This window comes from Neomonachus schauinslandi, chromosome 2 (assembly GCF_002201575.2).
Source record: "Neomonachus schauinslandi chromosome 2, ASM220157v2, whole genome shotgun sequence".
Taxonomy (NCBI): Eukaryota; Metazoa; Chordata; class Mammalia; order Carnivora; family Phocidae; genus Neomonachus; species Neomonachus schauinslandi.
In genome coordinates this window covers 98505809-98521099 of record NC_058404.1, presented here as the reverse complement: position 1 = coordinate 98521099, position 15291 = coordinate 98505809, and the positions used below count along the sequence as shown (strand labels likewise).

The window sequence follows — 15291 nt, the reverse complement described above, 5'->3', positions numbered from 1 at the left end:
GCCGTCCGGAGCTGCCGCGGGCGCCGCCACAGCCCAGCGCCGACTTCCCCGCCTCCACCGCCAACGGTGAAGGAGAAAGAGGGACCAACCACCTCCCGCCCCAAACAAAAAGGCTTGTGGATTACAAAGTGAAACTGACACGGGACAATAAAAGCAAAGATAACGGGGGCAGGGGCGAGGCGCACTGGAGTGGGCTTCTGACTGGGGCCGCCGGAGAACGATCCCCCTGGCATGGTGAGGGGAGGGGACTCCGGGACCGCGCGCTGTTCCTGCCCGACCCCTGCGAGGCCGAGAAGAAAGGGGGACGGACCTGCACTCGATCTGGATGTACAAATAATGAGTCGGCAGGCACCTCGGCAGAGGTAAAAAACAAAAACAAAACAAAAATGCTGAGGAGCACTGGATGTTGCCTGCGCGCGACCACCGGCTCGAAGCCGCAGCAGGGGCGGCGGCGGCGGCGGCTGGAGGAGAAGGGACGGAGCTGAGCGCTCCTGGGTACCGGAGCCCTAGCTCCAACGCGAGCGCTTGGAACGCAATCGCTAGCTGCCAGCGCGCAGACGCCGGCGCCCGGGCCTCCGCGGCCACTTCTGCAGCCCTGTTGGAGGGGCCTGGCAGCCTTGTTAGTGAGGACTCGAGGAAATCCCTTGTCTCCTGCTTTTGGGAAAGGAATTCGATAATCTCCCGGTTCCCCACCGCCCCCTCCCCCGTGCGCAATTGTTCTCGCCACACATCTCTACCGAAGTCTTTCTTCCCTCTTCAGTTTCTTCGCCTTGGGTAAGTTCTAAAGTTTCTGAAGACAATTGTTTGCAATGATTCCTCATATACCTTAAACGCAGGCAACGCCTCTCCCAAATCCACATCCACCCGGGCGAAAACGCTCAGACTCTCTGGATTCAAAAAACAAAGTGAAGGGGGGAAATGTAGGCGGTTTGAGAAACTTTTCTGGGAATTCATCAACGCACAGGAGTGTCCCGCGGAATGCCTTGCCGCCTTTCGTCAGGGCATCTCTCTTGTACTACAAGTCCAAATGACTACCTGGAGCCTTTCTCTGACGCGATTTGCTTCAGCTGGGCTGGAGGTTCTTTGAAATAGCAGCGCTCTCAGAGCCATCGGCTGCACTTTTTGCTGGGGCTCCTTCATCCCTGCTGTACTCTTTTGCTTCACTCTTCCTTCTCTTTCTCACACCGTTCCAGGGAGCCAGGACCATGGACTTGGCAGCAGACAGGGCACCTGGACGCCCAAGGCTCCAGCTGCCCACTCTATCAGTATTTCAGCTCCTCCGAGTCTTTTGGCTGCTATCACAGCTCCCCGGGCCGGCCCGGGTCAGCGGGGCTGAGCAGCGCCAGGTGTTCCAAGTGCTGGAGGAGCAACCTCCCGGCACGCTGGTGGGCACCATCCAGACGCGCCCGGGCTTCACCTACCGGCTCAGCGAAAGCCACGCCCTGTTTGCCATAAACAGCAGCACCGGGGCCCTCTACACCACCGCCACCATCGACCGCGAGAGCTTGCCCAGCGACGTGATCAACCTGGTGGTCCTTTCCAGCTCTCCCACCTACCCCACCGAAGTGCGAGTGCTGGTGCGGGACCTCAATGACAACGCCCCGGTCTTCCCCGATCCCTCCATCGTGGTCACTTTCAAGGAGGACAGTAGCAGCGGGCGCCAAGTCATCTTGGATACGGCCACGGACTCGGATATCGGCTCCAATGGTGTGGACCATCGCTCTTACCGCATCATCCAGGGCAACGAGGCGGGTCGCTTCCGCCTGGACATCACCCTGAACCCGAGCGGCGAGGGTGCGTTTCTGCATCTGGTGTCCAAGGGCGGGCTGGACCGCGAGGTCACACCGCAGTACCAGCTATTGGTGGAAGTGGAGGACAAGGGTGAGCCGAAGCGGCGGGGCTACCTTCAGGTAAACGTGACTGTGCAAGACATAAATGACAACCCCCCGGTTTTTGGTAGTTCCCACTACCAGGCGGGGGTGCCTGAGGACGCGGCGGTGGGCTCCAGCGTCCTCCAGGTGGCGGCGGCGGACGCGGACGAGGGCACCAATGCGGACATACGCTATCGGCTGCAGGACGAGGGAACTCCCTTCCAAATGGACCCCGAAACGGGGCTTATCACGGTGCGGGAGCCCCTGGACTTCGAGGCCAGGCGCCAATACTCGCTTACCGTGCAGGCTATGGACCGAGGCGTGCCTTCCCTCACTGGGCGTGCCGAGGCTCTCATTCAGCTGCTAGATGTCAACGACAACGACCCCGTGGTGAAATTCCGCTACTTCCCGGCCACCTCGCGCTACGCCTCTGTAGACGAGAACGCTCAAGTGGGCACTGTGGTGGCTCTGCTCACCGTGACGGACGCAGACTCGCCCGCGGCCAACGGGAATATTTCTGTGCAGATCCTAGGGGGCAATGAGCAGCGCCACTTTGAGGTGCAGAGCAGCAAAGTTCCGAACCTGAGCCTCATCAAAGTGGCCAGCGCCCTAGACCGCGAGCGCATCCCTTCTTACAACCTCACAGTTTCCGTCTCTGATAACTACGGGGCGCCCCCTGGCGCAGCGGTCCAGGCGCGTTCTTCTGTGGCAAGCCTGGTGATTTTCGTAAATGACATCAATGACCACCCTCCTGTCTTTGCACAGCAAGTGTACAGAGTGAACCTGAGCGAGGAGGCGCCCCCGGGAAGCTATGTGAGTGGAGTGTCTGCCACTGATGGAGACTCTGGTCTCAATGCTAATCTGCGTTACAGCATCGTCTCTGGCAACGGACTAGGTTGGTTCCATATCAGCGAACATAGCGGCCTGGTGACCACTGGGGTTGCCGGGGGCTTGGACCGTGAACTGGCTTCCCAGATTGTACTGAATATCAGTGCTCGGGACCAGGGGGTTCACCCCAAGTTTTCCTATGCCCAGCTTGTAGTAACTCTCCTGGATGTGAATGATGAAAAGCCAGTATTCAGCCAGCCAGAAGGGTATGATGTGTCCGTGGTTGAGAATGCCCCAACGGGGACAGAGCTACTGGTGCTCAGGGCAACTGATAGAGACCTGGGTGACAATGGGACAGTGCGCTTCTCCCTGCAAGAGGCTGAGACTGACCAGAGATCCTTCCGGCTGGATTCTGTGTCTGGGAGGTTGAGTACTATCACCTCCTTGGACAGAGAGGAGCAAGCTTTCTACTCCCTATTGGTTCTGGCCACAGATCTGGGCTCCCCTCCCCAGTCATCAATGGTTCGCATAAATGTGAGTCTCCTGGATGTGAATGACAACAGTCCTGTGTTTTACCCAATCCAATACTTTGCTCATATTCAGGAGAATGAGCCTGGAGGAAGTTACATCACTACAGTATCTGCCACTGACCCAGACTTGGGTCTCAACGGAACTATCAAATATAGTATATCAGCTGGGGACAGGTCTCGGTTTCAAGTCAATGCTCAAAGTGGGGTTATTTCTACCAGAATGGCCCTAGACAGAGAAGAAAGAACAGCTTACCAGTTGCAAATAGTGGCTACTGATGGTGGCAATTTACAGTCTCCCAACCAGGCAATAGTAACCATCACTGTATTGGACACTCAAGACAACCCACCTGTATTCAGCCAGGCTGCCTACAGCTTCGTGGTATTTGAGAATGTGGCTCTGGGATATCATGTGGGTAGTGTGTCTGCATCCACCATGGATCTCAATTCCAACATCAGTTATCTCATTACTACTGGGGATCAGAAAGGTATGTTTGCTATCAACCAGGTCACTGGGCACCTTACCACAGCAAGTGTGATTGACAGAGAAGAGCAATCCTTTTATCAGCTGAAAGTAGTGGCCAGTGGGGGCACAGTGACTGGAGACACTATGGTTAACATAACGGTTAAGGATTTGAATGACAACTCTCCCCATTTCCTTCAGGCAGTAGAGAGCGTAAACGTGGTAGAGAATTGGCAGGCAGGTCACAGCATTTTCCAAGCCAAAGCTGTGGACCCTGATGAAGGTGTCAATGGCATGGTACTCTATAGCCTGAAGCAAAACCCCAAGAACCTGTTTACTATCAATGAAAAGAATGGTAATATTAGTCTGCTAGGGCCCCTGGATGTTCATGCTGGTTCCTACCAAATAGAGATCCTGGCATCTGATATGGGTGTTCCACAGCTCTCCTCTAGTTTCATCTTAACAGTTTATGTTCATGATGTAAATGACAACCCACCAGTGTTTGATCAACTTTCTTATGAGGTCACCCTTTCTGAGTCAGAACCTGTGAATTCTCGATTCTTTAAAGTGCAAGCTTTTGATAAGGATTCAGGAGCAAATGGTGAAATTGCATACAGCATTGCTGAAGGAAATACAGGGGATGCTTTTGGCATATTCCCAGATGGTCAATTGTATATAAAAAGTGAACTGGACCGTGAACTTCAAGACAGATATGTTTTACTGGTTGTTGCTTCTGACAGAGCAGTGGAACCCCTTAGTGCTACTGTGAATGTTACTGTAATTTTAGAAGATGTAAATGATAACAGGCCTCTTTTTAACAGTACCAATTACACATTTTATTTTGAAGAGGAGCAGAGAGCTGGGTCATTTGTGGGCAAAGTAAATGCTATAGATAAAGACTTTGGGCCAAATGGAGAAGTAAGGTATTCTTTTGAAATGGTGCAGCCAGATTTTGAGTTGCATGCTATTAGTGGGGAAATTAGAAATACTCGTCAATTTGACAGGGAGTCTCTTATGAGGCAGAGGGGGACTGCAGTGTTTAGCTTTACAGTCATTGCAACAGATCAGGGGCTCCCTCAGCCTCTCAAGGATCAGGCCACAGTGCATGTTTACATGAAGGATATAAATGATAATGCTCCCAAATTTTTAAAAGACTTTTACCAAGCCACCATATCAGAGTCAGCAGCCAACCTGACACAAGTTTTAAGAGTATCTGCCTCAGATGTTGATGAAGGTAATAATGGACTTATTCATTATTCCGTAATGAAAGGGAATGAAGAAAGACAGTTTGCTATAGACAGTACCTCTGGTCAGGTGACACTAATTGGCAAATTAGACTATGAAGCAACACCTGCCTATTCCCTTGTAATTCAAGCAGTGGATTCAGGTGCAGTCTCCCTCAACTCCACCTGTACCTTAAATATTGATATTTTAGATGAAAATGACAATACCCCTTCTTTCCCTAAATCAACACTATTTGTTGATGTTTTGGAAAACATGAGAATTGGTGAACTCGTGTCCTCTGTTACTGCAACCGATTCAGATTCAGGTGACAATGCTGATTTACATTACAGTATTACTGGAACTAACAACCATGGAACTTTTAGCATTAGCCCAAACACTGGGAGTATTTTTCTTGCCAAAAAATTGGACTTTGAGACACAGTCTTTGTACAAATTAAATATAACAGCAAAAGACCAAGGAAGGCCTCCTCGTTCATCTACAATGTCAGTGGTTATACATGTGAGGGACTTTAATGACAATCCTCCTAGCTTTCCTCCTGGGGATATTTTCAAGTCTATTGTTGAGAACATTCCCATTGGAACGTCTGTCATTTCAGTGACTGCACATGACCCTGATGCAGACATTAACGGGCAACTATCCTATACAATCATTCAACAAATGCCCAGGGGCAACCACTTTGGCATAGATGAAGTCAAAGGCACTATATATACTAATGCTGAAATAGATCGGGAATTTGCCAATCTCTTTGAGTTAACTGTAAAAGCCAATGATCAAGCTGTGCCTATAGAAACAAGACGCTACGCTTTGAAAAACGTGACCATTTTGGTCACAGACCTCAATGACAACGTTCCAATGTTTATATCACAAAATGCCCTTGCTGCAGACCCTTCGGCTGTGATTGGTTCTGTTCTGACAACGATAATGGCTGCAGACCCAGATGAAGGGGCTAACGGAGAAGTGGAGTATGAGATCATCAATGGGGACACAGACACCTTCATTGTGGATCGTTATAGTGGAGACTTGAGAGTGGCTTCAGCTCTGGTGCCTTCACAGCTGATCTATAACCTCATAGTTTCAGCAACAGACCTTGGCCCTGAAAGGAGGAAATCGACCACTGAACTGACCATCATTCTTCAGGGCCTTGATGGACCTGTTTTTACTCAACCCAAATATATAACTATTTTGAAGGAAGGTGAACCCATCGGTACCAATGTAATATCCATAGAAGCAGCTAGCCCTAGAGGATCTGAAGCCCCGGTGGAGTATTATATTGTTTCAGTTCGTTGTGAAGAAAAAACAGTTGGACGCCTCTTTACTATTGGACGACAAACTGGAGTAATTCAGACTGCAGCCATTCTGGACCGGGAGCAAGGAGCATGTCTTTACCTGGTGGATGTGTATGCCATAGAGAAATCAACCGCTTTTCCCAGAACGCAGAGAGCAGAGGTAATGATTTTATAGTCATTTATGAATTATTTGTTGATGTGCTTTTTAGAAAGACTGTTCTCTCATATTTACTTTCTATAATTATTTACCTTCATAGTTTATTGTTAATATTACTGACAGGCATGTATAAAATGTTTTGTCACATAAAAGAACAAGAGTCACATAAAATTGAGCTTTCATCGTGGTCAAAACCAAATGGTGAACAGCTTATATGCTTCACCTCATAGCAATCATACGTATAAGGCCAGGGAGAAATCTAGCCATTTCAGAAGTGAAAAAAAAAAAAAAATCCATTTATCTAAGCTGAATCAGCACACTAACTAGACACTTCTCAGTAAAGAAGTATGCTAGAGAATGGGCAACTTCAGACTTAAGTTTCTGTTCCCAAACGAAGAACTTTGGTAGAAATCAGCATTAGAGCATAGCTTTCTGGAGGAGTGGCAAGACAGCAGAGCCTGGCAGTTTACATCAGGACAGTATTAACTTTCACATCCTCAGCAGTCTTGGCAGTTTCTTTATAGACAGTGACTAATTTTAATGTGCTGAGCCAAGTTTGGGGAGATTCCTGATTTCATCTGCTTTCACATTTGAGGCACTATCTTCTGACTTAGGGTAATCCTTTCTCTTCCCTCTTGAATGAAAGCGTGTAATGTGCTGTGAATTATCAGAGATTAGAGGGTGCTGCTTGATACAAATCTCTGTTCAGGGCTATGGTATGGGCACATGTCATTCTGTCTGCTGATGCGTAAGAAATTAGGGTTTCTAGCATATGCCTAAAGATTTCCAAGCTTGGGCTTCCCTGGGTGTATTTTAGGCTACTACCTCTGTGTATTATTGATTTGTATTTTCATTAAACTACTTCCAATGTTGTTTTGATAATCAACTAGAAATCACATAGCTGTACTCTGGAAAGCTCTTGTTCTCTGTTTTCTAAGTTCCTTCTCTCCCTCCCCCTCCCCTCAAAGACATTCTAGTGTCACTCAGCCAAAAACACAAAATATCAAATGTGGTTTGTGATACTTGGCAGTAACCCAGACACAATATACTAGTGAAATTGAGGCTTACATATTTGTTTTCTTGCTTTCTTTTTTGTGGGGTGGGGGGTGGTAAATGGAGGGTGCGGGGTTTTCTTCATTTAAAATGTTCATTTATTTTTATTATCTTTTTGAATCCTTTGTGATTTTTTTTATAATAGCTAGCTGTATCTATTCTTCAGATAGAGCGGTATATTCAAGGCCTAGAGGGTATTAGAGATATAATTAGAGATATAATTCTTAATAGAGATATAATTCTTAGAGATATAATTCTAACTGGAGTTTTATCTTATATACATAGCCCTGAAGGGACTTCTAACCCAAATGTCCTCTTTTATCTAATTAGCTTTTGAAGATCTTCACATGGGTCTTATATGTTAAGCTATTTGGTTTAACTTAGGCCATGATTTACATATAATTTTATATTGATTTCAGGTTATGCCTCACATTAACCTATTTCTACCTTCATTCTCTGGGATTATTTATTAGATAGAGAGATTTAATTAGTTAGAAAACTGAAATATTTATTGAAGATAGGCAATTAAGTCTTTCTACACCTTTAGATGAATTTGTTAAACAGTAAAACAAATTATGTTATTGGTTGTTGTTGTTGTTTGGTTCAGTGCATTATATTTTATTAGAACAACATGGAGAGTGAGAATAAATGCCCATTGGTATCATTAGATTTATTTTGTCTTGCTATTTACTCATTAAATATGCAAAGATCGGCTTGGCTTAAATTTATTAAATAGTGCTGTGTCTGTAATAGGCATGAGGATTTAAAAGTAATAATCATAAGTCATTTTGCTGGTAATAAGGGATAGTATGTCTGTTACTTTTTAAACATCAAATAACACCAATATAAAAAGTTGTTCATATTTACTGCACCCTATTTATCTAAAAATCTGGGGATAATTCATTATGATGATTTTTTTTATAAGAAAAAAACTGTGAGGGTATTTTCTGTGAACTAAAGTGCTGAGATTGTAAACCAAGTTTGAGTTTCCAAGCTCCAACCATTCCTATAATTCAAAGCAAATGTATTTCTCCAAAGAATATTGAAAGCAGTAGTTGGGAGCTAGAATTTCATATTATTATTGGTTGTATTTTTCAGGTATATACAATAAAGTTCTTTTTTCCTTCTGCTCAAACAATTAATTTACTGTGATTGTGCAAAAATAAGTTATGTTACCTCTGGTTGTCAGAGGTGATTTTTCAGTTGTTTGTTTTCAAGTGCAAACTTTGCTCCAATACATTTTTTTTTTTAAATTATTCATGTGCACTGATAGAGCTCTGAGTTGCTTACTCAGGTTTCTGGCTAGAGTCATAGCTGATCACATTCCATGGGCAAGCATAGGGTCAGTGGGTAAAAGAGAAATGATTTAATCTGCATTCTTTTTCAAGCTCTGACACTTGTGGAAAGGGCTGAGGACTGTGGCTCTGATATTGCTCATTCCGGAGATCTGTCCAATTGTACACCTTCACTTACCCTACTTATCATACCTAAACCTTTGGCATTAACAGGAATTTTTCAAGGATGGATTCTGAGTTGCAGACACAAGGTTTATTACAGTTTTGTGTCTTAGTATTCTTGGATGAATCTTGATTATGTTAGAACAGCTCATATAAAGTTTGTACCATTTTTCTAGGTTCAAGAAAAAATAGGGATGTAATAGTTCAATAAACATTTCTTTTTTAATATGTGTTGTATAGAAACATGCAACTTAGGGACTTGGTTGTACCTCAACAAAGCCAGAGGTTTTGTTTCATTGATCTTTATTATCTCAGAGTCTAGTATATACCTGAGGTATAGTAGTGCTTAGGACGTGTTTGTTAAATGAGATGGTAGAAGAGTTAAGACCAGAATATGTTTTATTCACCTCAGGAATAACTCAACAGAGAGAAACTGGGGGAATGGAGGAAATTAGTAAACCTGATCTTGATCATGAATTGAACTAAGGACATAAAGACATGCTAATTATCTCTGTTGTACAAGTGAATTGAGAATTGTCAGAAAACTAAAAGAGGAAAAAGAAACTTAGGTGGGTGGTCTTACATGGAACTTAGGGTTTAAATGGAAGGACATACTGTATATGGGTCCAGCTGACAGTTCTCAAATATGTTGGTCTTAGTACCCCTGTATGCTCTTAGAAATTGTTAAGGACTTCAGACTAACTTTTGGTTAGGTGTGTCTTACCTATCGAAATTTATCATTTTGAACATTAAAACTGAGAAAAAAAATTAAATATTTATTAATTTGTTTAAAATCATATTAAACATATATTTTAATTTATTAAAAAACTTTATTTTCCCAAACTTAAAAAAATAATGGAAAAAGAGACATTATTTTATATTTTCATAAATCCCTTTAATATTTGGCTTAAGAGAACACAACTGGATTCTGAAATCTTCTCATGCATTCCATTGCAATAAATTATTTCAGTTAAAGTATATGAACAGAATCCATCCTCACTCAGATCTATGAAGTTGGATCAGGGAGACATACTTTGGTATTCTTTTAAGATAATTGTCAATTTTCTTTTGATACTACACCAGAACTCCACAAGTGGCACTTTCTTAAAATTTACTTGCAATGTGGAATTTGAAATCCTATCAGTGAACTTTGTATACTTTGTTACATAAAAATACATTGATCTATCTTGCATTTTGAATGGATCTTTTATTACCTACTCATGACTTAGAAATATCAGGAATTGATCATTTGGAAAATATTGTTATAAGTGCTAAGAATCTTATCAAAAAGCTCTTTAAATATATATTGACTCTCAACTTCATGGCAATGGTTAGAAGTTTTTCAAAATTTGAGTTTTTTACTCAAAATCTCAAATTTTATTATCAGTAACATGTATTATTTTTTCCTTCAAGTGTCAGATCCCTTTTGTTCACTTGCTAACAAACAAATATCTGCCACATACTCAAGTCTAAAAAAATATAGTTTCCCTACCAGTTATTTTTTTAAATAAAAACTGTATTCCATAAGTAAAGCAGCTAGTTTAGCTTGCAGTTTAATCACATGCATGCTTTTCTTTGAGACAACTATAATCCTTAGGTACAGATTAGTGGTTTATGTACATTGTACTGTTTGCCACACAAAATATTGAAAATCACTGAGATTTAAGGGCCTAGGTTTTATAAATTTAATAATTTTGCTATTTCTTCAAAAGATTTTCTTCAGTTTTCAGGTGAAACTGGCATTTTATTTTTACTGTGAGTGCCTAGCAGTGAAGAATACAATTACTGCTAGGATACTTGAGAGCTATTTTGGAAAAGTACTGCTTTAATTTGTGCTAAGGCACCAGCAGTTTACCCATCATTGCTTTTGCACTTCTAGTGTACATGTCAATACAGAAGAAAAGGCAAGCAATGGTGTGCGTTATTATGAAGACAGTTTTGACTTCCAAGGCCTCTTTAATGGGTCCCTGGTATGCCTCAAGCCCCATGTTGCACTGAGGAGAACCATTGGTCTAGGTAATGAGATTTTTGCATTTCAGTTTAAGAAAAGCCACTAGAAATAGTCTATTAGAAGTGTGTATAGAATATTAGGTGCACAGACTATGACATTAACAGGAATGAGTTTTAGCAATTGGGCAATAAATTAATATATTTTCACAGTGAACAGCATCAAGATTTCTAAGAAAAATGATGGCACATTTGTAAAATTAGTGCTAAATGATTGTCTTCTAGACAGTTTAGAATCAGAGTTAGTGAACCTTAATTAAATGTCTGTATATCTTGTGTATCATCCCTCACAGGCAAAATATAAGCAACAGAACTGGGTAAATAATAATAATAATAATTAAAATAACATCGATTATTGCTATGTTCAGTCATTGAGTTAAGTGCTAAGTGCTTTGAGATTTTACCATTTGATGCTCATAACACTGTTAATATCATTCCCACTTCATAGCTATGGAAACAGTCTCAGACAAGTTAAATGATTTGCTTAAATTCAGATAGATAGAAAGGAAAATCACATCCAGACTTACATACGTCCATTATTTATACTCATACCTACTATTCTAGAAAGCCAGGGCAATCTGTGGTTTCAGTTAAGAGAAGGGCCCTTTACTCTGTGGATATGCGTATATATGTATGCTTTTAATAATCTTGTTTTCAGGCCCTTATTTATTGTTAAGAAATCTTTGAAAAGTAGTTTTATATATTATCTGAACTAAGGGAAATATGGTTTTTGCTTGACTCAATCCTGGCCATCAGCAGATGCTGTACATTTTTATGGGTCAGTTAGTGGTGGTAGCAGTCCCAAATTGCAACATGTGGAAGTGTTTCTGGAGCAGGGAGGAAGGGTCAGAATACAAGAGAGGGGAGCTGGAGACAAATGAAGAGCACAGGTATTGGTAATGCCTCTTCTAATCCATAGAACTGTACAATTTGGGAGTAGTTGCTGTAATTTATGAAGGTGGAGAATCCATTTTTAGATTAACAGATGATAAATCTTACTCTCCTAAGGAATATGATGAAGTTGGAGTAGATGGCGTATGAAGATTATATTAAAGGAGGGGAAACATTTTATTGATTTTTCTTCTTTTGATCTCCAGAGTGTTCTTTTTAAAAAGCAACCTGTGATTATTTTCTGATTTTATTTTTTTCTTATTGATATGTTTCTAAATTTATTCAACAAAATGTTGTGATTAAATTTTCAAGACATCGGGTGCCTGGATGGCTCAGTTGGTTAAGCGACTGCCTTCGGTTCAGGTCATGATCCCAGGGTCCTGGGATCGAGTCCCACATCGGGCTCCCTGCTCGGCGGGGAGCCTGCTTCTCCCTCTGATCCTCTCCTCTCTCATGCTGTTTCTCGCTCGCTCTCTAATAAATAAATAAATAAAATCTTAAAAAAAAATTTTTTTCAAGACATATACAAATGTGTATTACAAACAGCAATATTGATGGCCAATTAAGCTCATGCTCCATATTTATATATGGCTTCAGGATGCTTGATTTGGTCTCTCTGTTTTGGTAATAGATTTCCGTGGACATAATTTATCTTCTGACTAATTTATTCTTTCTTTTTTTTTTTTCCCTTGCCTTTATTAAAACACTGATCATTTTAATTCCTTATTGTTCCAGTAGATTTTGAGGCAACTACTCTAGGATTATTTTGGAAAAGTATATATGTACTTAGCATTTTGTGGAATCAATTCTTCATTGTATTGTTTACAGCTTGCACTTTGTCATCATTACAATGAAAAACTGCCTAGTGACCTCATTAGTTTTGAGGGACTGTTGAATTAGTGACTATAAAGGATTCCGCAGGCCTGAAGGTGGGTCCTCTATTCCAAGAATTAGTAAATCTGAAGTTCAGCTCTATATAATACCCATGAAAGTAGGTAGTATTCAGAATTAGGAGCGTGTGACTAACAATAGGAAAAGAATAACTGACAAATAATTTGGGCCAAGATGAATTTAGAAATACTTTAAAATATCTTAGATATAAAATGTGGTAAATACTTTTTAATGTTTTCAGGCTTTAAGCAGTCTGTGACAACAGTGGCCAATTTTAGTAGATTAAATAAGGAGGAGAGCATATAAGGAATGGAGACAAGTAAAAAGAATTCTATTAGACAAGTATTGTTTATAAAATACACATACGCAATTATATATTAACATATATAATATCATATATTAGCATATATGCAACTATTATACAAAGACTGTTGGATTTTCCCTGGTGTTAAGATCTGAGATAAAATGGGACAATAAAGTCATGGAGAAGAAACATAATCTAATTGGCAGATAATTTATATGTGGTAATCAAGAATTGACTATAGGTCCACAGTCTTTTTCAGTTTCCAGACATATATCCATATTTAAGAAACAATCAGTGAGTAAAAACCAAATTTTAAGGAACATTAAGAAACATTGAGGAAATGTTGACGGACATTGACAAACCCTGCTGGACAACTGATAGTTGGGAACCATGGGGTTGTTACTGATTATTTGTTTCAGATAATTTGATATTTTTCTGAAATATTTTGTCATTTACAGATATATGTAAAGTGCTTACATTATGTCAGACAGTGGTAAGCACTGGGCATTGTCTTGCTTTCACAATACTCTTGGAGGTATAACAACATCTCATTATTCAACAAATGACATACTGAGGCTAGTGGAGGTTTAGTTTATGGAGCTGGTTTATAGTGAAAGCAGGATTTGAACCCAGCAGCCTGACTCCACAGTATGTACTTTTAATCTCCACACAGCACTGACTAACACTATGTATTGTAACAATGGTGGATACTTTCTGTAGTCTCATAGGCATACAATTTTTACTGTGTAAAAATTTGTTTTCATAGTTTGATATTTCTTCATACTGGTGACTGAAGAAATACAGGGTAAATTTAAATTTAGGTAATGACCTAGTAGTAGGTCATTAGCTCCCTATTAATCTTTATTTAGGTTAGGCTTGAATGAATGGACCTACAATTTGTAAGTTCCTCATTTTGATTTGTTAAACTTGAGGTGGGAATACATTTCCATTCTTCCAGTTACTGCCTCATTTATTTTCTTCCCTTTTCAGCAAAATTTCTTGAAAAAGTTGCTTATACATGCTTTCTTTCTTCTCATTATCTCTTAAACTCATCTCATCGGGCTTAACTTCTGCCACTCCAATGAAAATTGCTCTTACCAAGGCCACCATGATAGCCACATTTCTACATCCAATGGTTGGTTCTCAGTGCTCATTGTATACATACTTCTAAGTCATCATACTGTGGATTTTTAATCCTATTTCTCGGATCAATTCCATCTCAGCCTCCTTTACCAGTTTCTCTCCATGTCCTTAAATTCTAAATGTTGTAATGTCCATGGAATCAATTCTTGAAAACTCTTCTCTTTTCAATGCACACTTATTTTCTTGAGGATCTCAATCAACCTTATGATTTTAAATAACATATATACATTGATGACTCCAAAATTTTGTTTCTACCCTATGTATTTCTCCTTAATCCCATATTTATATAACCAACCACTTACTCATTATGTTTAATTAGTTTCTTAATAGATATTTTAAATTAATGTTTCAAAATCTGAGCTTCTGTTATCTTCTCCAATAAAAATCTATTTCACCCCTGGCCATCTCCTTCTCAATTGATGGCAATTCCAATCTCTAATTGTTCAAAAAGGTAAAAAAAACTTGGAATCCTCTTGACTCCTTACTACCCTACATACAATCTATTTAGCTAATCTTGGATATCTTAAAACTATATGCAGAAACTGGATCATTTCTCATCACTTCTACCATTACTATCTTGATCTAAGACACTGTCATCCTTTCTTTCGATTATTGAAGACATTTTCTTGCTGATTCCCAACATCCTTTCCTACTATTCTCTTCCCTTGCTTGTCTGCTTTACCCATACTGGTGTCATGCTAGGAACACACCTGCCTTGGAGCCTTTCCTCCCGGCCCTTCCTTCTGCATAGAACACTCTTTCCTGTATATACCTATTTGGATAATTTTCTCCCATTTGGATAATTCCCTTCCTTCAAGTATTTGCTCATACCTAACATTCTAATTGAGAATTAATCTTGCTTCACTAACATCACTGTAGCCGCCTTCTCATCCTGCCTGATCTCTATTTCCCTGCTGTAGTTTTTCATATTCCTCTTCCATAGGATTTACCAGTCTCCTGAACCAGCCTCTTCTTATCTCCCAAATGCTAAATGTTGGGATACCCCTGGAATCAGTTCTTGAAATTCTTCCCTTTCTAATCTACACTATTCTGTTGAGGAGCTCAATCAATCTCATTAATTTCAAGTATCTATCTATCTATCTATCTATCTATCTATCTATATCTATCTATCTATCTATCTATCTATCTATCTATCTATCTATCTATC

At 40.9% G+C, this 15291-nt stretch overlaps 1 protein-coding gene across 1 annotated transcript in view; it reads left to right on the top strand.

Annotated features, from left to right (window-relative positions):
- The first annotated feature begins 705 nt into the window (after positions 1–705).
- FAT4 (FAT atypical cadherin 4) overlaps positions 706–15291 on the top strand; it is a 175005-nt gene continuing 160419 nt past the window's right edge. Inside the window, exons 1-2 of the mRNA XM_021681470.1 lie at positions 706–774; positions 1194–6380. Of these exons, the coding sequence (XP_021537145.1) occupies positions 1206–6380 (5175 nt within the window). The 5' untranslated portion in view covers positions 706–774; positions 1194–1205. The remainder of the gene's footprint in view (positions 775–1193; positions 6381–15291) is intronic.